This window comes from Ochlerotatus camptorhynchus, unplaced genomic scaffold, assembly GCF_037179485.1.
Source record: "Ochlerotatus camptorhynchus isolate MF236.1 unplaced genomic scaffold, CSIRO-AGI_Acam_v1.1 ptg000046l, whole genome shotgun sequence".
Lineage (NCBI taxonomy): Eukaryota > Metazoa > Arthropoda > Insecta > Diptera > Culicidae > Ochlerotatus > Ochlerotatus camptorhynchus.
In genome coordinates, this window is record NW_027040537.1 from 2,435,455 (window position 1) to 2,460,004 (window position 24,550).

Sequence of the window (24,550 nt, forward strand, 5' to 3'; positions counted from 1 at the left end):
TATCTGCCTGGTCCGAAGCTTAAGGTAGACAGAAAGATGCTAGAAGTTTCGTAAATTACCACTTGAGGGGGATGTTAGCGTAGTAATCGCTGAATTAAGATCCTCTAACAAACTCATTATTAGTTAGCCTTTCATCCTGAGCAATCGACTTTAATGAATCGACAATTTATCGAAACTGATAGGTCGCCCACCCAAACTAATGTCACCATCGTTTAGAGTAAATTTCACCTTCCTGATGGTGGGGTAGTTTGCATGAATGATCTATCAGTTTCGATAAATTGACGTTTGAAGTCATTGTTTACAATAATCCTTACGAAAATTGTCTCTAGATATCTTAACGTTGCAGTTTTCCCTCCTAAAGTGTCACGAATATCAAGTCCCTCTGCACCGCCAGGTCGCTTACGGTACTATTGATTGTATTGACCTATGGGCCTCCCTTAACTCTGGAAGCGGCTGGGTTCGATTCCCGGTTAGGTCTAAGAATTTTTCGCGTTGGAAAATTTCTCGACTCACTTGGGCGTAGAGTATGATTGTATTTGCCACACAATAATACTAATGCAAAAATTTTACAGGCTTAGAAAGCTCTTAATTAGCAACTGTGGAAGTTTAAAGAACATCGAGTCGCCGTAAAGTCTCAGAAAGGGATGTAATAAAGCCAAAGAAGAAGAAGAAGAAGAAGAAGAAGAAGATTAAGAAGAAGAAAATTACGATACAAACCAGTAAAACGTAAAATATCTGAGATATACAGTTGGTGTCTTCGGCAAACTTTCTGCAAATAAATTGTTCTGCAATTTTGTCAAATATTATGCCGTACATCCCATACCAGTCAGGCTAAGGACGTGTCCTGTACTGTACGAAGAAGTCGTCTCCATTCCACTCGATCCATAGTTGCAAGTCGCCAGCCACGCTATTTGGACCAACAAGTGAAGTTTACTGCAGTTGTCTCCCATTTTTGCCTAATGAGCGCTTGACTTGAGGTGCTTTGGAGTAACCTTTGTCGTTTTTAATTACTATTAAAGATCACTTAACTTCACAAGGGTACGATTCCCAAGTAACAATTTTCGGTTTATGAGGGTTCTGTAGACCATGATTTAGACTTGTAGCATGCTTTAAAACCACTATAAAACTTGCAATGTTACTTGGGTTTTTTCTCGAGGCTTCTTTAATTTTGTTTCGGGATCAGAGCATCTCAGGTTCCTTAAACTTAACTTAAACTTAAACGTTCTAACGAATGTCATTAAGAACCTCAGATAGCCTAGTGAGTAAAGGCAAGGTATTATCAACCGATGGCAACTAACGATTTTATATTGGCTCACTACTTGACTAACCTTTTGGTCCCAAGCAAATCGATTAACGTACCCCATTCTAGTCAAAATTCTAGTACTACACAATGTTTGTTTTGATTCCCTATGAAAGTTTGACAGATAAAATGAGGGGTTCGTGGATTTTCATATGTTTCGAGGGGTGCATCGATTAGCTTGGGACCGAAGAGAGTAATAGAGGTGAGCTAAAAAGTTGAGCACGTTTCTTTGGGACCTTCGGGTTTTAGAGTTACCTCTATGGTATTATCAAGCCAAATGCGGCGGGTTCGATTCCCGGTCCACTCATGGAAATCTTGCGGCTTGGAAATTTTCTCGACTTCTCTGAGCATAGAGTATCATTGTGCTTGTCACACAAGATGCACATTCATAGAATGGCATAGAAAGCTCTCAATTAATAAAAGTGGGTGCATCTAGAAAACTAAGAGCCAGTTAAACAATCTCTACAGGAGCATACAAAGCCTACAACAAGAAAACTGTCAATAAGGTCAACAAAATTTTCCTGCGCTCGATCAACTTACCCTGAATGTCCTACACTCATAAAATAAATCACATAGCCAGTGGAAAATATCCATGTGCATTTCACATATCTTTCATATGACCCCATAATTGGAAATAGAGTCACCCCAGTATTATGGGCCAGCTAGTCACTATTATGGGTCAGTCAGTTCTGCATGTTAATCAGTGGCCCATAATTGTGGGTGGTCCATAATACTGGGGTGACTGTAGGACGACTAAACCACATAAATGTTATGTGTCCAATGAAATCTATATGAATACGCACCTAGAAATTCTGAGGTTATGTGATATTCAGATAAAAATCATTATTTTAGTTTTTGGAAAAATATTATGTGCTTTCCTAATATAAACTAAGTGAAAACTTTTTTCAGTGTATGGGCAAAGTTTGGCTTTGATGTTTTCGTTCTTAGCCTTGACTTTAACATATTTTGGCTGTTCACACAGAACAGAAGGAGAAGTGCAAACAAATCGGTGAATCAAAAAGTGTTCGTTTTTCTGCTCAACAAGCGATGTGTTGTGGTAGCGTTCCACACGGGCTTTCTATGTGCACTCACACTATTATAGCATGCTGCCTATCTCAACTGCAGGCAGAAGATGCCTTCTACCGCTAGGTGCGCTAGTGTTCGCAAATGACAAGTGGAGCCACTTTCTGATCCAAAGTTCCACTCCTGTGCTGTTCAGCTCTTCAAAAATATCATTAATTTGCTACCGAGGACCTGTAATTCGGCATGTGTAACTTGTAAACATTTAGAAATCGATAATTATTCCGATTTTGATAGCTAAAACCGAGAAACGTGCTGCCAAAAATGGAATTGGGTTTGGAAACATCGAGAAAATAACCAGAGAAAAAAATTAGTCACATCTTGTCCAATAGGCATCAATCTATCAACCGCGAAATGTGAAGTACAGAGAACATCAATGTTATCAGCTACTACCGAGAAAAGACTGTTACTCGTTATCAGCATCTAGTGAACAAGACTGCATAACATAGTGTGGTTAGTTATTAGGTAGCGAACGGTAAAACCTGTTTTACGTCGGCCAACCAGCCACCTTCTTGGTAAGAACCAAAACACCTGATTCAACAGTTGCAGGCGGGTAGCTTTGCCTGGTGGTGACGCAAATAATGATATACGAGAGCTAAATAGCTGTTCGTGTTGCTGTCATTATACTGCTTCCGATATTTTTTTATATTGAAAACAGCTACGTAGTTCTTTCATACATTAAAGAATGATTTACATTACATTCTACAAACTTCCGTCCAAGTCAAGGAACCTATTTTTTTGCTGATATGCCCGTATCCATTCTGATGACCACGCTCATACCTTAAACATGTATCATATGCATTGATCAATGCCATCACTCGAGTTGACTTACGAGCGCAACAATTTAAAGTCCCCATTCTGTAAACGCGAAGAAAACCGACGATGAGTGACGATAAGTGGACAATAACTGGACTATAGAAAGACATACGCGAGTTCACGTGTCGCTCGGTGGTAGGGGCGCGTGATGCCGAATATAAACTGTGGAAAAAGATAATTGGAGTATTCAAAAGACGAGGAAGTAGCTGCAGCATAACAACAAATTTAAGGATTGTAGTATTGTTGGTATTTTGAGCCTGGAGGGGGTTGTTTTGAACCAAAGTTTGCGACTTTTTCACGAATTATTAAATATGTTTCTAGAAGGATTGCCTTGCCCATATGATGTTCAAAGTACATAGTGCAGTTTAGATAGGATAATTTATTCTAACACAAGTCGTTCGCATTCAGTTCAATCGTTTCAAATCATAAACCGTACCGGAAGTATTTTTCAATCAACTCTTCCACATGGCACCGGTTCCAAGAACTTTAATTCCAACATCACAACAATAAGTCATATACCTACACATACACATGATGCGTGCCTTAAGTTAACTAGTGTGAGAATACCTTCTCAAACTAAAACACAAGCCGTTTCGCTAGTTTCGTCACCTATCCAGCCGAGTAGGTGCCAGCTCGGACGAATTACCTTATATTGCTTAGCTGAGAGATGACGACTACTGGCTCTACACGCTAAGAAAAGATAACCCATATGTAGATTTAGTTTACCCAGATTGGCCGTAAGCCGGCCACTCGGAATATGGATAAACTTTTCACCCAAATATGACTAAAATTAGGTTTGCAAAAACTAACTCATATATAAACATAGTTACCCATATTATGAGTATGTCCAGTTTATGCTCAATATGGGATTGTGTCACGTTTGGCATAATAGGTTAACATATTAACATACACATTGACTCACAAAATCAAGAACATGGATGGTTTCTTTGAGCAATCTGGGTAAACTGATCTTAGCGTGTTGGTTGTGCTTATCTTTCCAGCAAACACCTTGCCTGCCACTCGAACATCTCCAACCATCCGCCTACCCTCCGTCCTTCGCTCGTTTCCCGCATAAGATCAGTCATAGATCGAGTCTGGAGAGGCAAGAAAGATTGAAAGGTGTGTGTGTTCACCGTGCAGTCAACGAATGGAACAAATATTGAAAAATAAGAGTCAATAGCCTTGAGAGACCTCAACAACGCGGGTCGGTCACTGCCTGAAGCTCTACCTTGCTGGTACGTTTTCTGTACGGAGGGCCGAATAAAGTTGAAACGCTGCCAGAGAGGAAATGACATGTAAATTTGTTGGATCAACAACGGTTCATGGAACCTCCGACGAAAGGTATCATTTTGGAACGTATTCCAAAAGTAAGATATGGTACGGCTTATACCTATGTTTGATTAAGGAATTCCAAGGTTTTCGGGTTTCTTCAGCATGCATCCCATGTATTTTTTTTCCAATGCAGTTCGACCAATACAAGAATGCCTAAGTGGGCCATTGTTTTCGTACGATGACGAACCTTTTCCCAGTCATCATTTGTATCACTGTCGTCGTCATTTTGGGTTGAGGTCTCCGCCATTGCGATGCGGCGGAGGCAAACACCAGAAGGAAAAAAAAAACGTTGAGAACTCTAGAATCGTCATCGGACACTTACCTACTCATATGGCTAAGAGATGAAGCGGGATCCAACACATACACTGGTCCCCTCTCGCTCCGTCTCCCGAGACGAGGTGGTCTCTGCTTCCTGTTTCGCGTTCTTACACTTCTCCACTGCTGCTACTATCCAACTAGTGGAGGAACTTTCAGATGAAAAAACTAAACACACAATCACCGAGTCGTGGAAAATACAATAATATTATGCGAAACACTACACACCAGCCACTCTTCCTACAGCTGTACTTTTCACAATAAAACACGACTTTTCGGATATAAAAAATCACTCGGCGAGGATGATCACGAACCGAGACGCGATTGGGGGAAACTTTTTCACCAGCACAAGCACAACTATTGGCGACAAGGAAAAGGCAGACATTAAATAATTCGGAACTTTATTTGATGGTGCAATAAAATATTATCGTACGACCGTCGCCCCTCGATGCACCATTTTCTGAGGAACAATGAAACTCTACTGATTGACAGTTAGCGAGCTTTGCTCACAAACGAACGGAAATTTCATGCAACGGAATGCGTTTGTCTCGGGGAGAAACGTCTGGTTTTTAACGGAGAGAAAATAAAACTCTTGGGGAGCATGACAGTGAATATGCCGGTAGTACTAGATTTAATGTTGGGAACAAAATTTGTAAATATGTATTAAGGAAACCTGATCTATCCCGATGAATGTGGTCTTCTTAGTGAAATACCTGTATAAACAAAGAGAGAAGAATTGTTTAAATTTTTCGAACCTCTTAACGGAATCCCTTTATGAAGAGCTTTGAGTGGGTTGGTTTATTTCCTTTAAATTCCGTTATAATTGCTTATATTTTGACAGATACAGAATTTAAAGGAAATAAACCAACCCACTCAAAGCTCTTCACAAAGAGAGAAGGATTAGTAGTTTCCATTTAATTCCACTACCTTATTTTCTTATCCTTGACAGATACGAGTATATCGTCTACAATGTACAGACTTTTTCAGTACTAATATCCGACTTGTGTATTTAGGACCAAGGGGCCACATTATGTACCCAAGTATAAACAACTGTTTTCAAACATTCGTTCATAAAGGGAGAACGTCACTCTTTGGGATGCATTTAATGAAAAAAAATTGACGACTCTATTACTAATTCTGACGCAGTAAGTCAGTGGTATAGCTGGCGCTCCTTTCCATTTCTTACTTTGATATCCGGTACTCTGGGCTGAGGTCATTTTAGCTCCAAATAATCCTCCCACCGGTTGTGCTATTTCTTTAAACAAACAACAGCAAAGGAATCGCAGGGGGGTCTGGCATTTTCAGCTTTATGCTATGATTGAGGATATGGTTGCCAGTAAATTTATTTTTTCTGTTGAAGTTTTGACAACTCCGTCAAAACCATAGAGGTAACTCTAAGACTAGTAGGTCCCGAAGAAACGTGCTCAACAATTTGGCTCAGCTCTGGTACTCTTTTCGGCAAGGGGTAACTCACTCTGCCACCTTGTGTTTAACACTCCAAAAACACAGTTCGACCATAGAGGTAACTCTAAGACAAGTAGGTCCCGAAGAAACGTGCTCAACTTTTTGGCTCACCTCTGGTACTATCTTCGGTCCCAAGCTTGTCGAATCACCCCTCGAAACATAGGTAAAACCAATAACCCCTCATTTTATCTGTCAAACTTTCATAGCGAATCAAAACAAACATTGCGTAGTACTAGAATTTCGACTAGAATAGGGTACGTTAATCGTTTGCTTGGGACCAATAGGCTACTAAAGTGGTGAGCCAATTTAAAATCGTTAGTTTCGTATTGATTGTTGGTTCGACCCACTCCAAACACACTTCCATTAAAATTTTATATAAATTCTGGCACCACTTCCATGACTGTTAACATTCGATCGTTATGTTTATAAACAGTAGTTTTGCATCTACGACGAACTCTTATTGGCAAATCATATAAGCAACTGATATACGTAAAACATGATGGATTTTCCTTACCTTTTCACTCCACTGAAAAAGCCTGAAACTTTTTTTTTCTCCAGGCTTTGAGCAATAAAATTTTATTTTTAATAATTTACAATATAATTATAAAACTAGCACACTGAATTATTTTACACTTGCCAGGACGACTGCAGAACAAAACCCGGCCGTCCATCAGTCTTGATTTTTTTTTTCGAAATGGATGAGGTAAGCATTTATTCAGTTTTTTTGAAAATAAATTAAAACCTGGAAGGCAGCCGTTGGTGGACCATCTTTCGAAAGGTTGTATGGGAGGTACGCGGATCGACCACATGAGTTTAGTTTCATGGAGGGGGAGATCCTGTGCATTCTGGATCTTGCGGATATTGTGCGAACAAATGGCATTAAGGCGTTTTAAAAAGCATGTAAAAAAGCGCGAATCAGGGCGCGAATGCATCTTGGGTCCACCGAGGAACAAGATGACGAATTTGATGGACACAATGAAAAACTCCGAATGAAGGCTTTTTTCTATGTCAACCAATGCATCCATCTGAGTATTGTTTGACAAGCACCTGGAACACTAAGTCTTTATAAAAAATATTCTTCCAGTTACTCCCAGCTTTATTGGGCTTCCATAAAAATTAATATTTGTTAGAAAAGTCAACAATATCTTTCCTCTAGGAACGAATTGTAGCGTTTAGAGGCTTTGCAATAAGCCGAGGATGTAGTTTCTTAAATTTTCATCTTGGTAAACCCAAAAAACGCTACAAATGTTATGCTTCGTTGAAATGCCTGGCGGTGGTGGTGGAACGAAAGCCGATCCCGGTGGTATTTACGGCTATCAGCACGTCGCCTTCGATCTTGATATTCACAGATTCCACATTGAGCCCTTCTCATTCATCGATACGGTCCATCCCGTGAAGCACCCGCTTAGCAAATTGTAAAGTTTCTCAACCTTGTTATCTACTGTTTGCAGCGTTGGTCCCGAATCGTCAATTTTCACCTTCGCAATGAATCTGAAACAACCATTAAAAATACATTGCATGAGTCACGCTTGAATGTCATGATTTAATGGCATAAAGTTTACCTTATTACATGACGATTGATTCCACATTCGTTGAATATTTCATCGATGCTCATCAGCGAGCTTTTGTTATCCTACTTCACCAACAAATCGTAGATGACGTGGATACGCTTCGGATCTGGTGGCTCGGCACTTTTCTTTTTAGATGCATCATTTGGGTTCACACTACTGGATCAGCTACATGATGCCTCTGTATGAGCACTGAAACTCATAACTCATGTATTCGACCTGCCGATTCTCGAAGCTCCACCGAGAATCTTGTGTGCGACTGTTCCCTGGACGCAATAATATTGATATTACGCACCCATTTCGTCTTTCTCATGCAGTGAGAGGGCCGATGCCCGTTTGAATTACTAATCTGCACATCTGCACAACAACAAAGGAGTCGCTGGAGAATCTGCCATTATTAGCGTTTTGTTATGGTTGAGGATATGGTTGCCAGTAAATATATTTTTTCGGTTGAAGTTTTGACAGCTCGGTTAACACGATGAAACACCCAGAAACACCTTCCGACACCCAAAAACACACATGAAGCACAATAAGCACAGACACAAAGTGGCGGAGTGACTTACCTGCTCACATGACTTTTATAAAGTTTGAATAAATTCTTGTTGCAGCAGTTCGTAACCCAGTTTTGGCATTATTATTAATATCAAATAAAAACACTTATTCGAGCATCACATTCGATGATTTACATTATCCGCCTACTAAGGTTGATGTTTCGACAGTTTCATAATTATAATTCTTAATTTGTTTTCAGTAGGTGACAATACCAACAATCAATACGAAACTAACGATTTTAAATTGGCTCACCACTTTAGTAGCCTATTGGTCCCAAGCAAACGATTAACGTACCCTATTCTAGTTGAAATTCTATTACTACACTATGTTTGTTTTGATTCGCTATGAAAGTTTGACAGATAACATCAGGGGTGTGTGGATTCATGCAGAACATGCAGGGGTGAGTGAAATAGCTTGGGACTGCTTGGGACCGTTGTTCTGGTACTGAGTGAGCCAAAAATAATAATGATTTTGTTCGGGACCCAGTTGTCTTAGAGTTACCTCTATGACAATACCTTTACTTTTGGTTCAAACAGTAACTACCCACATGACTTCTGAGCTCTTTCGAATGTTTGGCTCCCGTTTGACAGTTTGACTTGGCTCCCAGATGACAAGCATTTTGAGTTAGTTCGCAGTACTCAGTTACATCATTATTTCATACATCAGCTTGAATTACATTGATCGATATTACATTTTTTTGCTGTGCACAAATAAAATAGATTTTGTGAATCCGCCCTTCTAAAATGTTATTTTAGAGATGATCTAGTACCTCATTCGGAATTTTCACATTCCTACACCTCGAGGTCCAACGCTGCCGCTTTCGTTTGTTGATTAACGGAGAGCCGAAACATGACGATGACAGTTCAAGTTAAAGATCCAATTATTTTTATTTTTATTTATTTCCATCATTATTCTCGCAGTCGCCCGTCTCTCCAGTTCCATTTCTGGCTCGTAATCTCTAATCACCAGACTAACGGGGTTGAAAATTTAATATTCTAGATTTAATTTTTTGTGCAGTTAGACTGTTATCATAACTGTGCCTACATCGTTCAGAATATTGCCAAAAGTTACAGTGAAAGGATGTCTGCCGAATGGTAAGTAGCGTAATAATAATTACAAATTCCGGTCGTGATAAGGCTTCATCTAATTTATTGTTCGCGAAGGAAATGCATCTGTCGCAATCAGGACGAATGCCGGCGCTACTTGGATCAGTTCAAGGTATTTGATCATCCCTTGAAACAATCGACGATTACGATTCTGGAGAGCAAGGGCACCCGAATGAAGACGACGAATAACATTAGCGAGAGCAACAGCGGCTCGTCATCAACCATTTCGCTGGATCCGCTCAGTTTGGCTCTGGATGGTTCGGATCCGTTGAGTCAGTTTGCCCGGCAGGACTCGGCTCAGGATCCCCTTTCACAAATGGCTGCCGAGTTTGAGGGTGGCCTGAGCGTGTCGGCATCCAAGTCCAAGAAGCGGGAAGTGAGTAATTTGCTGGATTTGGAGCTGATTGAACCCTGGGCCGGAAGGAGGGGTGCAATTCTGAACAAATACACGACCAACGAGAAGTTGTCGATTGTGACGAGTTTCCTGAACGGAGGGGAAACTATCAAATCGCAAACGACTATGTCCGAAAAGGTCAAGTACAGGTTGGAACAGCTGGATGAGTTTGAGGAAGGAACGGTTCGGCAGATGTTGGATTTGTCGCAGCAGGAGTATGTGATCAAGATTGAACAGTTGAATCATGAGCTGGTGCAGGCTTGGAATACGGATCAACGCGTCAAGGCATTGAAGATTGCGATTCAGTGCTCCAAGCTGCTGGCGGACACTTCGGTTATTCAATTTTATCCGTCCAAGTTTGTTTTGATTACGGATATTTTGGACATTTTCGGAAAGCTGGTATATGAACGACTGCTCGTTAAGGCTGAAAGCGTTCGTCCGGGTAGTAGAGAGTCAGCAGCATTGCCGGAAAATTTTACTCCCGATATGGTGCCGGAATCGGCGAAGGAAACGTGCCAGAATTGGTTCTACAAGATTGCATCCATTCGGGAACTGCTGCCAAGGTGGGTTTCTTTGAAATGTACTCGATGAAAGTGTTGATCACAAGTTTTGAACTTCTTTAGATTGTACGTGGAAATGGCAATTCTTAAAAGTTATCGATTCCTGACAGCCAACGAGTTCAGTTCCATCCTGATGCGGTTGACGCACATGATTCGTGGGATTGGTGATCCGCTCGTCAACGTTTACGCTAGATGCTACCTGTGTCGGGTGGGAATGGCCATAACGACCGACCGCGAGTACATCAAAGAGAACTTGAATGATGTTCTCATGATTTATCATACTATCTTGAATGGGGGCATCCGCACGGAAATTGCCAAGCATCGAATCACCCTTAACGGTTACGTTTCGCTGTTTTTGCCGGCGCTGGATTGGCTCATGCAAGGTGTTACGATTCTGAGCACCGATGCCCAGTTGGACGATATTCTGAAGAGATGCCGCGACAAGAAACACCCGGCCCTGCTGATGCAATCGATAATGCAATCCTTCCGGTCGGATTTCATTGCACTTCGAGCGGTGCCTTTCGTGGAAATTCTGTCATCTATTTCGGTGGAAGGATTATCCCGTGGGCATCTTTTGAGGATTTTAGGAAGCATTTTGAGTCACACGGCTCCACCCGCGGAACAGAGGGCTTTAGTTTTGAATGCAGCCTGGCGAACGATCAGTTCGATGGGTAATACGGACGAGTACATTCAGTGCGCTGAGATGTGGGCACAGTATACGAGCCAGCATTTTGGGGTGATAAAGTCTTAGCTCTTTGACAAAGTAAAACAAACTGAAGGATATTTTGAATTCTTCCAGCTTCGCGAAGTGAACGCTCTGATGGGGGATATTCTGTATCATATGACACCGAATCGAGCATATGAACGACACTACCATGAACTGCAGGTCATTATAGACAAGATCGTTTCCAATGCTCAAGATATCCATGGAGTGCTGGCTTTGGTATGATTACTAATTTCACGGCATATTCACAACTGTTGAGCATCAATATTTGTTTTGTAGGACAACTTTTTGCCGATGCTTGACATATTTCAGAAGGAGTCCACCAAGCTGGACGTATGCAAGAGCATTCTGACTAGCTACCGAACGGCTTCAACCGATTCGTATATCTCGGACCCAGTAGTTACGAATGCTCTGATGTACATCAGCAAGGTGCTGAACGATTCTGTAAAGTAAGGAAAAAACAATCTCTTTCATTGATTTCTAATTAAATGTTTTGCTCAATTTACAGTGCCCTAACGAGTGAAGACGAGCGTCGTCAAATCAGCAACCTGATCAGTCACTTCATACGCAAGGTAGACTTCGGTCGTGACTTCGAGCAGCAGCTCTCGTTCTACGTCGAAGCACGTTCCGCCTTTTCCAACCTGGATCCCGTTTACTCTACGCTCATTCATTGCGTGAATCGCCTTGCCACTAGCACCCGACGCATCGTTAAAGGCCAACATACCAACAAGACGGCCGCTTTCGTAAAGGCCTGTGCCGCCTATTGTTTCATCACGATTCCTTCGATCATCGATGTCACCACTAGAATGGAGCTGTACCTCCAATCGGGTCAAGTTGCCCTGCTCAACATATGCCTACAGCAAGCGGACTCCTGTTTCGAAGCCGCCCTTAACCTCATCCCTGAAATTCCCCGCACCTACGAGCAAGACGGCAAAATCCAATCAAGCGAGCCTTTCCTCAAATCGTTCCTAATGAACTTCCTCTCAACGCTGGTCATCGTACCGGATAATCCCACCCAAGGCGTTCTCTACCTTTTGAGGCTCCTACTTGAAGCAGTCAAGAAATACCCCTTTGAACCCACCTCGGACACGCTGGCCTCGATATACCTGCACGTGCTGGATTTCCTCTCGGTAGCCGCACAGGAGGTCTATCCCTATCACATTGTGAACGTAATCTCCAACGACGAACTGTACGGGTCGGATCCGAAGTTTCTCGCAGAAATCCACGCCATCAGCTGCGAGGTGTGCGATGAGGTACTGCAAATCCTCAAACAACTCCTGGAATCCAACGCAATCCGACAACAGTCCCAGCTGGCACTGGACCTGTTCCTGAAGATCATCACAGGGGCGGATCTGACGGTGGACCGCATGTTTACGCTAACGTACAATTTGTGGAACCTGGCGGCGAAGAACCGGAACACGCTGGATGCGAAGCAATTGGTAAGTATTTGCTAAGCATTGTTTGAGCTTACTTAATCTCACAATGTTGTGATTGACCACAGTCAACAAGTCAAAATTTGCGATTAGCTGTTCGATAAGAGGAAGCAATGAGATAGAACGCATAGTTCACGTCAGTGATAAGCCTGAGAGGGCTAAGACGTCATAATATTATTAGGTGAGGTCAAATTGATTCGCGATGCCCGCTGCTTGATTGTGCTTTGCCGACAAATCTTCCGATTGTAGCTCTGCTAAATTTAGATTTTGTTCGGTCATCGTTGTTGCGATTACAGCTCTCTTGACAAAATAGATTAAGCAACCTCAGGATGAAAGTCTATTCAATGAAAAAAAGCTTCAATCGGCGGCGTTGTGAGGCTTTTCTGTACCCTTGGCAATCTGTGGAAATAACGCCCCTTTCGTAATTGAAAAAAATCAAGAGTCAGGGGTCTCATTGCGCAAGTCGAAACGAAGCATTTTTTGTATGAACGATTGTAAGAACAAATTTTTTGGTTCGAATTACGAAATAAGGCCCCAGGTTTTGACGGTGCCGGTGGTTGAGGCTGTCCGCTTCGTCGTTACCAGGCACTCCGAAATGACCGGGGATCCAGGCATACACTGTACTGGCAGGCGCAAAACGGATCACACTTTGGACCCATGTAGGTACTGGAGAGCCTGGATAGCACTGTGCGAATCCGTAAGTACCAGCACTGGATGGGTGGACGAGGTGGTTGCCGCTACGTGGATGTCTGCGACTTCGGCCGAAAATACCGAGCATTGCGGGGCTAGGCTGCTACTAACCGCTTCTTTTTGGCCGGAAACGCCGATACCTACACGTGTGGCGTGTGGTTAGATTCCTGCGGTCAGTTCTGCAACCGACCTTCTCAGAGCCTCGGAGCTATCTCCTACTTTAAAGCTTTCCTTAATCCGGTTGTCGATTTGAATTTGGGTATTTGCCAACTTCTTTCTCCGAGCCAGTGACCCTTGTTCACTGGGGAAGATTCGCATTGGCGGCCGTGCGGAAGATTCTTTTCCCCTCCTCGAGGAGAAAGATCCAGTCGGCGTCCGTGGTTTTAGCGGAGAAGGCAACGGCCTTGTTGGAAATAGCTGCGTATATACGGAACCGGAAAGGGGGTATTTCCGCTTCGATGCAGGCTGCATCGGCGGGCGCTGACGGGAGAAGGCCGGATGCAATGTGGACATAGCTGTTGAAGGTGGGAGCGAGGGTTTGAATCAGTTTTTCAGCGGCTGAACAGGTGAACTCAAGGCCGTAGAGCAAGCGAATGCTGCCGAGAGATAGTTCGCACCATGTTCAGTCTACTACGACAGCTGAATTTGACAGTTTGGAAGTGTGGATCGAAGCTAAGCTAGCGGTAAATGATTTTGATCGGTAGGCCGCTCGCCCGATGTTGAGAGGAGCAGACGTGGCACCTGACGCTGTTAGCGGCGGATAGCTGGAAGCTGGTCGTACGGGTCCATCTGGCAACAGCCGAGACGCCAGCCTGTTCCTCCACCCAGGTACGGGTTGGAGTTCGGCTGAAAGAAACCACGAGGACGTCGTCAGCGTAAACGAAAATGTATATGTTGCGTGGGAGTCGATTGAAGACTCCGATCATGGCGATTAAAAACAGTGTTATAGCGATGATCGAACCCTGAGGAACACCCGTTTCGTCGCAGAATGGCCGGGACCGCGTGTTGCCAACCGTAACGCAGAACGAACGATCGGTGAGGAAGTTTTTCACGATCTGAACTATCAGGCCTTTCAATCCCCAACAGACGAGTTGCCTAAGAACAAGGGGAGTCCATGTCCTGTTAAAGGCCTTCAAAATGTCGAGAGAGAGACCATCTCGATATGGCTGCCGTTGCTCATGGCTTCCTGGAAGACGTCTCCAAACGTCGCGAAGTATTTAGAGGTGCCATACTCCTACCGAAACGCATGTTGTCGGTTGTCGAGAATGCAACCATTCTCGAGGAACTGTTTCAGCCTACGGTTGACCATCCTCTCCAGCACTTGGCCATACAGCAGGTGGGTATTTAGCGGTACTAGGATACCTCGCGGGTGGCTTTCGGGATAGACACGACAAGGCTCTCCTTCTATCTGTCCGGGTACATGCCATTCAGCCAAAGATGGTTGTAGAGCTCCAACAGTTTGACCTTGCCTGGAATGTCGCCGTCGTCGTACTCGTTAATGGGGTGTTTACATCTGTGCGGATTTGCTAGCGCTAGTGTACTCGCCAACTAGCACGATTTTCAGTTGCTCCTGAAATCTCCTGCTGGTAGACGCTGATGCCCTGTTTACATTATGCTAGTGTGATTTTTTGCTAGCAGGTAGCTCATTAGCGCTAGTGAAATAGCATAAGTGTAAACACCCCATAATGGCGGTTAAACGAGCGAAGTACCTATCAAGTTTGTCCGCGACAATGTCAGGATCGTAAACCGCGGAACCATCGACTTGCTGGTGCAGGGAGCCATACGCCGCTTGCCACTGAGGGTGTTAACCCGACTCCAAAGGTCAGTCGAGAACTGCGATTCGTTGATGCTATCTAGGAAGTTCATCCAGCTGTATTTTGTAACCAGTGATGTGTCTGTCTGTCTAAGATTGTTGAGATTGTCGCGAATTTAGTGTTTCGATTTAAATGTTATGAATGCCAAGAAAGGATTCAAATATTGTTGCCAACACCGTCCACCACCCACTGGACAGCACGCAACCATTCCACGAAGTTCCACTAATCACAGTCAGATGCCGCTGACAGCAGGATTGGGAGACCATCGGGAATTGGTGTAAAGGGGGCCATGATGGGGCGAAATTGGGTTGAAGGAAAATGGATCAACGATCGAGAGCGCAAGGAAATCACCCGCCATCGTTGCTAGCCAATTCCCTGGCAAAAGTCAAAAGTTGTAGTCGAAAACCAAGCTAGACAAACCCAAAACGAATATGATATAGGTACATCTATGCATAGTGAAAGATCGTTATTTGAAAAGGGAAATGAAGTGATTAGTCTGTACGAGTCTTGAGGCGTGAAACTCGATCAGTAGTGGAGGAGGAGCCAACCTACTAAAATATCCAGGTAAAAAAACCCTTCAAGCCAAAAACCGAATTGTTCTCATCATTAACTGCCATCATGGTATCCTATTGTGTCCACAGGACCCCGTAGTTTACCCAACCGATGAACACTTGTGTTTATTTCAGTTACCATGGGGACGTAATTTGTGATTAGCCCCGGTCCCTTTCAAACTGTATCATTATTTATGTAAGGTCCTTATATCATCTAGTGATGGCGGATTTTCATTCGAATAATCGATTAATCGATTAACGAACCGAAAAGTAAAATATTTGTAATCGGTTATATCATGCCGATATAAGCATTAACATCTCCAGAGGATCATTACCGATCGTTTCAAACATGTGCTGCACTCTCATTGGTGGAAAAATGGCAGTACAGCGAACAAAAAATGATCGATTAGTTGTTAATCGAGTATTTAAAAAATAGGACATCTCTGATTTTGGTGTCATTGTTTTGATCAAAATGATCGCAAAATTTCATCTCTACCGAGGGGGCAGCAAAACCACAAAATTACCTTGAATACGGGGGGTATTCTTTGCATGAAAGTGACCGTAAAAGAGGACACTGAAATCGATAGTTTTTCCTCCTACTGTTTCATCTTAGTATTCTTCTTTGGTTTCATCTTAGGTTCTGAACCATTTGTCGGATTTTTTAAACTTTTGGTTAAAATTTGACAGATGAAAAGTTATCGATTAAAGGGCCACCCACATTAGATTCGTTTGCATTGCGTTGACGTAAATTTGACAGTTAGACAATAGATTTAGCTGTCACTTTTCCGCAACGTGTCCGATCCGGATCTAATTTGCGTGGGCCTTAACCGTGCCATCCGAGCGTGGTTATTTCTGACAGACAAGAAGTTAAATTTTGACAACCGTGGCTGAGCTCTGCTCGAAAACCGATCGATCGGTAACACATGGATTTTCGAAATGTCACTTTTAACCACGAGTTAAATTAAACTCGGCAAATGGTTCACAGCCTTAGTATTCATCTTTGGTTTACCGTAAGCATTTATCTACGGCGCGGTCAGATCCCGTAGTGTTCGTTGTGTTCGACCTACTGCGGTCAAACCCCAAAGTTATCGTGTAAATACAACCGTATTCCGATCCATCCTAGAACCAGCCGCGTTCAGTAGTCCGTGTTCATCGCCATTTTGGATCTGCCTTGAGCGTCGTGGACTCGTTATACCGTTCGCGAACGGCTCGGCTAACGGTTCCGTGGGAGCACCCGTAGGAGGAGAGAGTGAAGTGGTAAGAGGTGAATCGACTGGACAACCCACAGTCGTAACCGAGGGACGAAGGACAGAAGCAAAAGAAAGGAGAAAGTGAAGTTGAAGGTGTAGCGGAACGAAGGAAAAGGGGGCCTCCATCGACGACGGAAGACGAAGGAAGAACTAGTGAAGGCTAAGGTAGGAGATAGCTGATAAGAAAGTGGGAATGTTTAGGGAAATAAAAGAGACCTGTGTGAAAGTTCATCGGGGTGTGTTAAAAGTATTTGAGTGTTTCCGTGGCCGCGATAGTCATACGTGTATGCCGACCCTGTGGCAGTGTAGAGGGGGGTCTGGGCAGGGAGTATCCCACTTGTTACTATTACTTAGCACTTCTCACTTATTGGCGGCACTGGTTGTGGAGCTTGCGATAGTTCACGAGGGCAGATTCGCGATCGGGGTCTTCAAGGCGGAGGCGCTTGAGCTTCCGAAGCGCTTTTCGACGTGCCTTGACAGCCTTTTTGGTGTCGCCGTTCCACCAGCGAAGTCCTTTTCGTCCTGGATTGCTGGCGTCATATGTTGCCCAGTCGGCTTCCTCGTACCTCCAGCGGGGACGGCGGTGGTGTGGAGCTGAAGTTGAACCGGATAATGGTCGATGCCGTAGACACTCCACACGATTTTGCCGGAAATGGCCCGACTAGCTGCTGCAATGTCAATGGCAGTGGCGTGACGTCCGTTGAAGTAAGTGAGAGGACTACAAGGTCCTCTCTCTCAAAGACGTCTACCAGTATGGAACCCCTGGTATTCGGTCGGGGACAACTCCAGCGGGGCTAGGGCCCGTTCAGGTCACCGACGAAAATCCGTGGTTCGGGCAGCTTGTTGAGACCTTCGCTGACTTGTTTTTCGAGGTTGAAAATTCGGCCGCACGGCAGGTACGCACAGGCTACGGCGATGTTAGACTTGTAAATGCAGTGAAATAAAAGACGTCTAATCTTGTGGAATGCTTGGAAACGAATGAAACTTTTATTTGACTAACAAACTAACAGTGGTTACTACGAACTCGCGGATTACTTAGGCTCTGAACCATTTGGCGTTTTTTTTTTAACTTTTGGTTAACATTTGACAGATGGAAAGTTATCGATTAACCCTGCTATCCGAGCGTGGTTACTTCTGACAGACAAGAAGTTAAATTTTGACAATCGTGGTTGAGTTCTTCTCGAAAACCGGTCGATCGACAGCACAGGGATTTTAGAAATGTCACTTTTAACCACGAGTTAAATTTAATTCGGTAAATGGTTCACAGCCTTAGATTGAGATCACAACACTCTTTCCTAAGCTGCGAGTCCTATTAATGTTCTGAAAGCTTCCAGTTTGATGTTCGGTAAAGCCTTCGTAAGACCGTCGGCGGGTTGCTCCTTCCTGCTAACGTACGCAAGGTCGATGACTCCACCTTGACCCACGATCCAAAGTGTCCTTCAAAAACAGGTGCTTGATGTCCAAATGTTTGGTCTGAGGGTTATATTCTTGATTCCACACCTTTTTGGAGGCGAACCAGCCCAAGGCTGAAAGCCTCCCTAATAAAGATAAATAATAATAATTGATTCCACGCCACGCATATAGCGGATTGATTGTCACATCGAATTGAAATGACTTGCTGCTCGAAAATTTGCGATTGAAGAAACTGCCACCAGAGAGCCACCTGCACGGTCCTTGAAAGCGACAAATATTCGGCTTCACACGATAAGAGTGCATTTGTCGGCTGTCGTTTCACGTTTCACGAAACTGCTCCGCCCATGAACGTGAACACGTATCCACTCGTCGATTTTCGCGTGTCGAGATCTCCTTCCCAATCTGCATCTGTATAACCTTTTTTTTTTTTTTTTACTTTATTATAGAGATTTTTAGCCATAGGCTAGTTCATCTCTTAGTCATCTGTATAACCGACCAATTGGGAAACTTCCTCTCTGCAATACTGAAGCCGATGTCCTGCTGTGCCCTTTAGATACCTCATGATCTGTTTTACAGCAATCCAATGGCATTGTCCAGGATTACTGCAAAATTGGCTGTCTGATTGACAGCATAACTTATATCAGGCCTCGTCGCTTGCGCCAAGTACGTCAAACAGCCAACTGCCTCCTTGAACGGTACATTTTTCATCGCCTGAATTTCGTCTGGTGTGCCTGGTGACATCTTACTATGGAGCTTCAAGCTAGGTTCAGCTGGAGTCGAAACTGGACAACAGTTCGCCATGTTGAACCGTTGGAGAATGCTCTCCACATAATGCTGCTGGTCAAGCCAAAGCTTACCATTTCGCCTATCCCTGGATATTCTCAGTCCCAAGCAGAATTTCGCTTGACCAATATCCTTCATGTTAAAACGGGTATTCAAAAATTTCTTCAGCTTGATTTTGATCTGAGGGTCGTTGCTGAAGATGAGGAAGTCATCAACATAGATGGTCACAAAAAGCATCTTTCCTCCTTCTAACTTGAAATACAAGCAAGTATCGACATCCGAGCGTGTAAGTCCGAAATCTTTTAACGCCTCGTCGAGCTGGTTGTTCCCGACCCTGCTGGATTGCTTCAAGCCGTAGAGTGCTTTCCTCAACAAACACACCTTGCCGCTTTTGTTCACGGAGCCATCAGGTTGATCCATATATATGATTTCGTCCTTGAGCTTCCCCTGCAGGAATGCAGTAACTGCGTCCATCTGTTCCACATCCAGGTCGTGTTTCACAGATAATGCCAGCAAATATCGAATGGTGGCGTAACGGACCACCGTCGAATAAACCTCGTGTACTCAATTCCCGGTCGCTGAGAACATCCTTTGACCACCATACGTGCCTTGTATCGCTCAATTGCGCCATCCGGTCCACGATTCGTTTTAAACACCTACTTGTTGCGAATACACTTCCGATCGGCCGGTAAGTCAGCCAACGTCCACGTCTCGTTCTATTCAAGCGCTTGAATTTCCTCCTTCATGGCCGCAATCCAGTGCACACGTTCTGGACGCTTCATCGCCTCTTGGTAGCTCGTGGGATCATCAACAACAATATGCTCGTCCGCACACTGTGAGCAAATAACGGGGCCAGACAATGGACTAAAACATACAAAATCCAAATACTTGCCTGGGGTTTGGCGCTCCCGACCGCTGCGCCTTAACACACGCTGCTCATTATCAGCTGGTCTATCTTGTTGCGGTGGGAGCACTGATGCAGACGCATCTCTCCAGTCGGCGTTGGACGGACCTTTCAACGAATCAGTATGCTCAATCTCAGAAACCGTACAAGCGTTAGACGGACCTTCCATCAGATCATCAGGCTCAGTCAGTCCTTCCGTATCTTGCTCCTCTGGGATAGTATTCTCGACGTTTGGTTGCTCCGGTACATTGAAAACTTCATCAATCCAGGTGACAATTTCTATGAACTCCACTGATTTCTGCTTCTCGGTTGACATCACTGCTCGACCTTCGTTGATAATGATCACATCTCGACTGGTTACTACGTCATCGTCCTCCGAAAGATAAATCCGGTATCCTTTCGAATTCTCCGCGTACCCGACAAAAATGCCTTCCACGGATTTTGAATCAAACTTCTTTCTCTTCGATTTCAGCACATGGACCATCGCCTTGGAACCGAATATCTTCAGATGGTTTAGATTCGGCTTCCTTCTGGACCACGCTTCTTCTGGTGTCATCATCTGCAGCGCTTGTGATGGACTTCTGTTGACCAAATACGCGGCGGTTGAGATTGCTTCCGCCCAGAACTTCTTCAACAGTCATTGATCATATTCCGCGCCTTCTCCACGAGCGTACGGTTCATGCGCTCAGTGATACCATTCTGCTCCGGGGTATAGGGGCAGGACGTCTGATTAATAATGCCGTCTCGCTCCAATGTTTTCTTCATCATCATGTACTCCATACCGTTGTCAGAACGTAATATTTTTAACTTTCGTCCAGTTTGCCGTTCCGTCATGGCCTTGAACCTTTCGAAAACATCCTTTACTTGGCTCTTTGATTCCAGGAAGCAAACGAAAACCTTTCGACTCGCATTATCGACGAAGGTAACGAAGAAACGGTTCTCTCCAAACGAGGCTTCTTCGATTGGACCACACACATCGGAGTGTACAAGTGTCTAGCAGACCTTCTGCTCGGGATAAACTAGAATGAAAAGAGTCTCGAGGATGCTTACCCTTTGCGCATGCCACGCAGTCCACTTTCAGTTCATTCTTCAAATCCATGCCATCAACCATCGCGACAAGTTTCCGCAAACTGCCTTGATTCAAATGCCCAAGGCTCTTGTGCCAGATATTGGAGGATTCCGGTCTCTTCGTGTTCAGTCGGTATAGGCCTCCGGTCTCCATTCCAGAAGCCCTTTCTTACATATTCGGCTCACCGATAAAAGGTTGGTTGCCAAATCCGGAACTTGCAATACATCCTGAACTTCGATTAAACCTTATTGCAACTCCAGTTTCACCAGACCTTTCGATGTTGATTTCACGCTTTGGTTGTTTGCCGTTTCGATAGAGTGTACAAAAGTTTCCTGCTTCACAAAATTCTTCATCGTCCTCGTCATATGCGAAGTGGCTCCGGAGTCAAAGTACCAGTTTTCTTCTTCTCCAAGACCAACCGCCAGCGTAGCGCACAGAGCCTTCCCTCTTGAACTTTGTTTCTGGGGACACTTGGCCACGTAATGTCCAGGTTTGTTACCATTGAAGCACGTACCTTCCTTCTTATCTGCTCCACTCTTCGGACGCCGCGACTTCTGCTTCGAATAGAATGCTCCTTTTCCAGAACAGTCCAGCGGGTCCTCTGCGTTGTCGATCCTGCACCTTCGCTTGAACTGCCTCCGCCATGGTTCCGATCTTCCGGGATTGGGCTTCTTAACATGGTGGGAGCTCCGGAACTACTTTTCTTCAACTTGAACTTGTGCTATGTCCAGTGTTCTGGGCCCATAACCACTTGTAAATGCAGTGAAATAAAAGACGTCTGATCTTGAGGAATGCTTGGAAACGAATGAAAGTTTTATTTGACTAATTTTACTACGAACTCGAGGATTACTTCGATTGAGATCACAACAGTTCGAACGATTTTCTAGCTGTATGGCGATGATGGGTAGCTCTGAGTTGATGTCAAAATGGCGGAAGGCGATCTCACGTAGCACCCCGATGGTTACAAAGTGTTGGAAATTACTTCCCCGCTTGAGGATCCAGCTGTACTTTCCTTCTAGCGAACGGTTCATCTATTCAGCCGAAACTTTGTTAATCTCCTGCAAGGCGTTAAGTACGTTACGTGAAATTTAGGGAAAATCGACCTCCCGTCCACCTTTGGACACGTTTTTCCTATACCTAATGAATTCCCGAGCAAAGTCGGCTAAAATTATGAAAGCAAATCGATATTATAATTTACAGTTCCTATCATGATGAAACCCATTTTGATTTCAATTGTGCAGTCAAGAGTGTTTTAAATGAAAGCAACATAACTTCAAGTTCGGCTGTTAATGTCTTGTTGAAAATTTAATGTAAGTTCATCTTTCGTTGAACTAACGACTATTGTTTTTTTTATTGTTCAGTGGCGTTTCCTTAACCTCAATCTACCTGTGCACCACTTCTCAAAACATAAACAATTATCAAAATATTGCTTGCAATGGATAGACATCGAGTAAACTAGAAGATTAAGTGTATTTTTCAACCGATTCGAGTAGGAATATGGCATTAAATCTGGTTTTGAAAGTGAGGCTACGGGACGCCACTTAAACAATAGTTTAACACATTTTAGGTCATTCGTGACTTGTCCGGGGTTAGATTTGAACTAAAGTCTTTCAGCGTGAGAAGCATGGATGCTAACCATTTACACCAGGCCGTATTCAGTGAAGTAACAACTAAACAAAAATCCGAATGCCACAGTTTTTATCAATTATAAAATGTCAATTAAGAGTTATATCTAAGATGTTCCTATCCATTCAGGAGAGCTAAAATAGTCAAAACTGCCTTAAAATACCAGCATACTTTCTTTTTCTTTGCAGCAAAAAATACTCTCAATACTCTCATGTCAATTAAGAGTTATTTCTAAAATGCTCCTATCCATTAAGGAGAGCTAAAATAGTCCAAACTGCCTTATATCCGTTCGCATTACAGCATATATCATGTGATATACGCTGTCATTGCACACTCGTACATCTAGTTTTCACTGGAAATCCTATGTATGAGTGCTCTTTGCAAGACAGCCATATTACGTGATATAGGCTGTAATGTGAACGGGGTATTAAAATACCAACGAAAATTCTTTTCTTTTGCAGCAAAAAGTACTCTCATACACGGAACACCTAGCTGACGTGACACATCTGGACTCACAGAAACAATGCCTTCATCTATTGCTGGAAAAGATGAAATCACGGATTTGAACTGTCCGAAAGAAAGTCTGATTTACCTACGTACTGCGAGCATTACTAAACTAGCTTTATCTTCACTACGGATCAAGATATTATCAAAGTATATAGTACCCTATGATGATTTATTATTTAAGTCAACGCATTCCTTCAATATAATTCGATCACAATTATAGAATCGATACAAAATAAATACGTTTTACATTATTTTATCACACAAGCGTCAACACTCGTACATGTGTCTCACCTTCTCCAAATCCAGTGGGCTAGCCCCATCGGTTTGTCCCAGCTGGGCGCTCCGGTTCTGCCGGGAAACCATCGTTTCCGTTGTCCCTGGTCGGGCAAACGCATACGTCGGATAGTGCATCACACTGCCAAAGTCGTACGGCAATCCGAATGTTTCCATATAGTCCCACGACCCTTTGAAGAAATTTTGTTTGAAATCTAAAAAACATAGATCCATATTTATGCAACCATTAAAATCGAATCGCATCGCTCCATCTCCGACCTGGTTCAATGTTATCCCACAGAATCTCCACGTAGTCGTCCCTGTCGGGTCGGGTGTGTTCGTGAAACAGTCCCAGCACGTGCAACAGCTCATGCTGCACCGCCCCCGGTAGGCTTAGGCAGAAATCATCCAGCACCACCGCGAGCGGTTCGCGTTGCTTCGGACGATACCCAATCGAGGAGCCACAGCCAAGGTCCGACTTGCTAAACTCTATATGTTCCACCTGGTCGTTGGTCTTCGGAATGAAGTGAACGCAGGTCGCCTGATGGAGGACGTTCATCGCATCCAGAACGGTCGAACGGTACCGCTGATCGCAGCTGCTGTTGAACTGATACGGAACGATACCCTTGGGCCATTTGTATGCCGATAAGTGGAGCGCGTTGCGACTGTGATGATCGCTTTCGGGTTCCGTGAAATGGGTTTCGTAGTATTCGGCGGCGACGTGACACACTGCGACCGATATCGAAAGCACTACGGTGGCGGTAAATATCATTTTCCGTTGGAACTTTGGGTGACTGAGTGCACTGAGTCACGTGATGCTTGGCTAGGGTCTATTTGTAGGCCGTAGAATGCCGACGCCTGGTTGATATGCTAATTAAAAGGCCAATTATTTGATAGAAACATGCTGTTTTGTGCAATGCATAGTACAACAAAAGCTTCGGTGGTTGTATTCAATCTTTGAAGGTTCGTTATCATTGCAAAGTGTGTGATTTATTCAATTACAATTGGCATTTCCGTTTCGATGCA

General features: G+C 43.8%; 3 protein-coding genes across 4 annotated transcripts in view; 1 reads left to right on the plus strand and 2 right to left on the minus strand.

Annotated features, from left to right (window-relative positions):
• Positions 1–5,303, minus strand: part of l(3)05822 (lethal (3) 05822) — a 67,920-nt gene extending 62,617 nt beyond the window's left edge. The window contains exon 1 of one of the 2 annotated variants that reach the window (XM_065239026.1): positions 4,855–5,303. Coding sequence is in view for 1 of the 2 variants with exons in the window: in XM_065239024.1 (XP_065095096.1) it covers positions 4,851–4,858 (8 nt within the window). In the remaining variant the exon portion in view is untranslated. Of the gene's footprint in view, positions 1–4,850 lie in introns of both variants that reach the window. The other variant, XM_065239024.1, reaches the window with a different exon arrangement.
• A 4,049-nt stretch (positions 5,304–9,352) lies between these two features.
• Positions 9,353–23,401, plus strand: LOC135715802 (VPS35 endosomal protein sorting factor-like). Its single transcript, XM_065238852.1, has 7 exons — positions 9,353–9,521; positions 9,591–10,490; positions 10,551–11,223; positions 11,287–11,430; positions 11,491–11,660; positions 11,720–12,650; positions 23,206–23,401. Exons 1-7 carry the CDS (start codon positions 9,508–9,510, stop codon positions 23,308–23,310), a joined length of 2,937 nt encoding a protein of 978 aa, XP_065094924.1. The 5' UTR covers positions 9,353–9,507; the 3' UTR covers positions 23,311–23,401.
• A 117-nt stretch (positions 23,402–23,518) lies between these two features.
• Positions 23,519–24,296, minus strand: LOC135716277 (low choriolytic enzyme-like). The gene is made up of 2 exons (XM_065238953.1): positions 23,804–24,296; positions 23,519–23,739 (listed from the first exon to the last, which is right to left on the minus strand). The coding sequence occupies exons 1-2, from the start codon at positions 24,294–24,296 to the stop codon at positions 23,519–23,521; spliced, it is 714 nt and encodes a 237-aa protein (XP_065095025.1).
• Positions 24,297–24,550: the final 254 nt, after the last annotated feature.

Excerpts from the sequence above, each read along its gene's own strand:
- LOC135715802 (XM_065238852.1), top strand. Across the intron at positions 10,491-10,550 it reads ATTCGGGAACTGCTGCCAAG|ATTGTACGTGGAAATGGCAA; the intron begins GTGGGTTTCTTT and ends GAACTTCTTTAG. Across the intron at positions 11,224-11,286 it reads ATACGAGCCAGCATTTTGGG|CTTCGCGAAGTGAACGCTCT; the intron begins GTGATAAAGTCT and ends GAATTCTTCCAG.
- LOC135716277 (XM_065238953.1), bottom strand. The coding sequence starts at position 24,296 with ATGATATTTACCGCCACCGTAGTGCTTTCGATATCGGTCGCAGTGTGT. Across the intron at positions 23,740-23,803 it reads GTGGGATAACATTGAACCAG|ATTTCAAACAAAATTTCTTC; the intron begins GTCGGAGATGGA and ends TATGTTTTTTAG.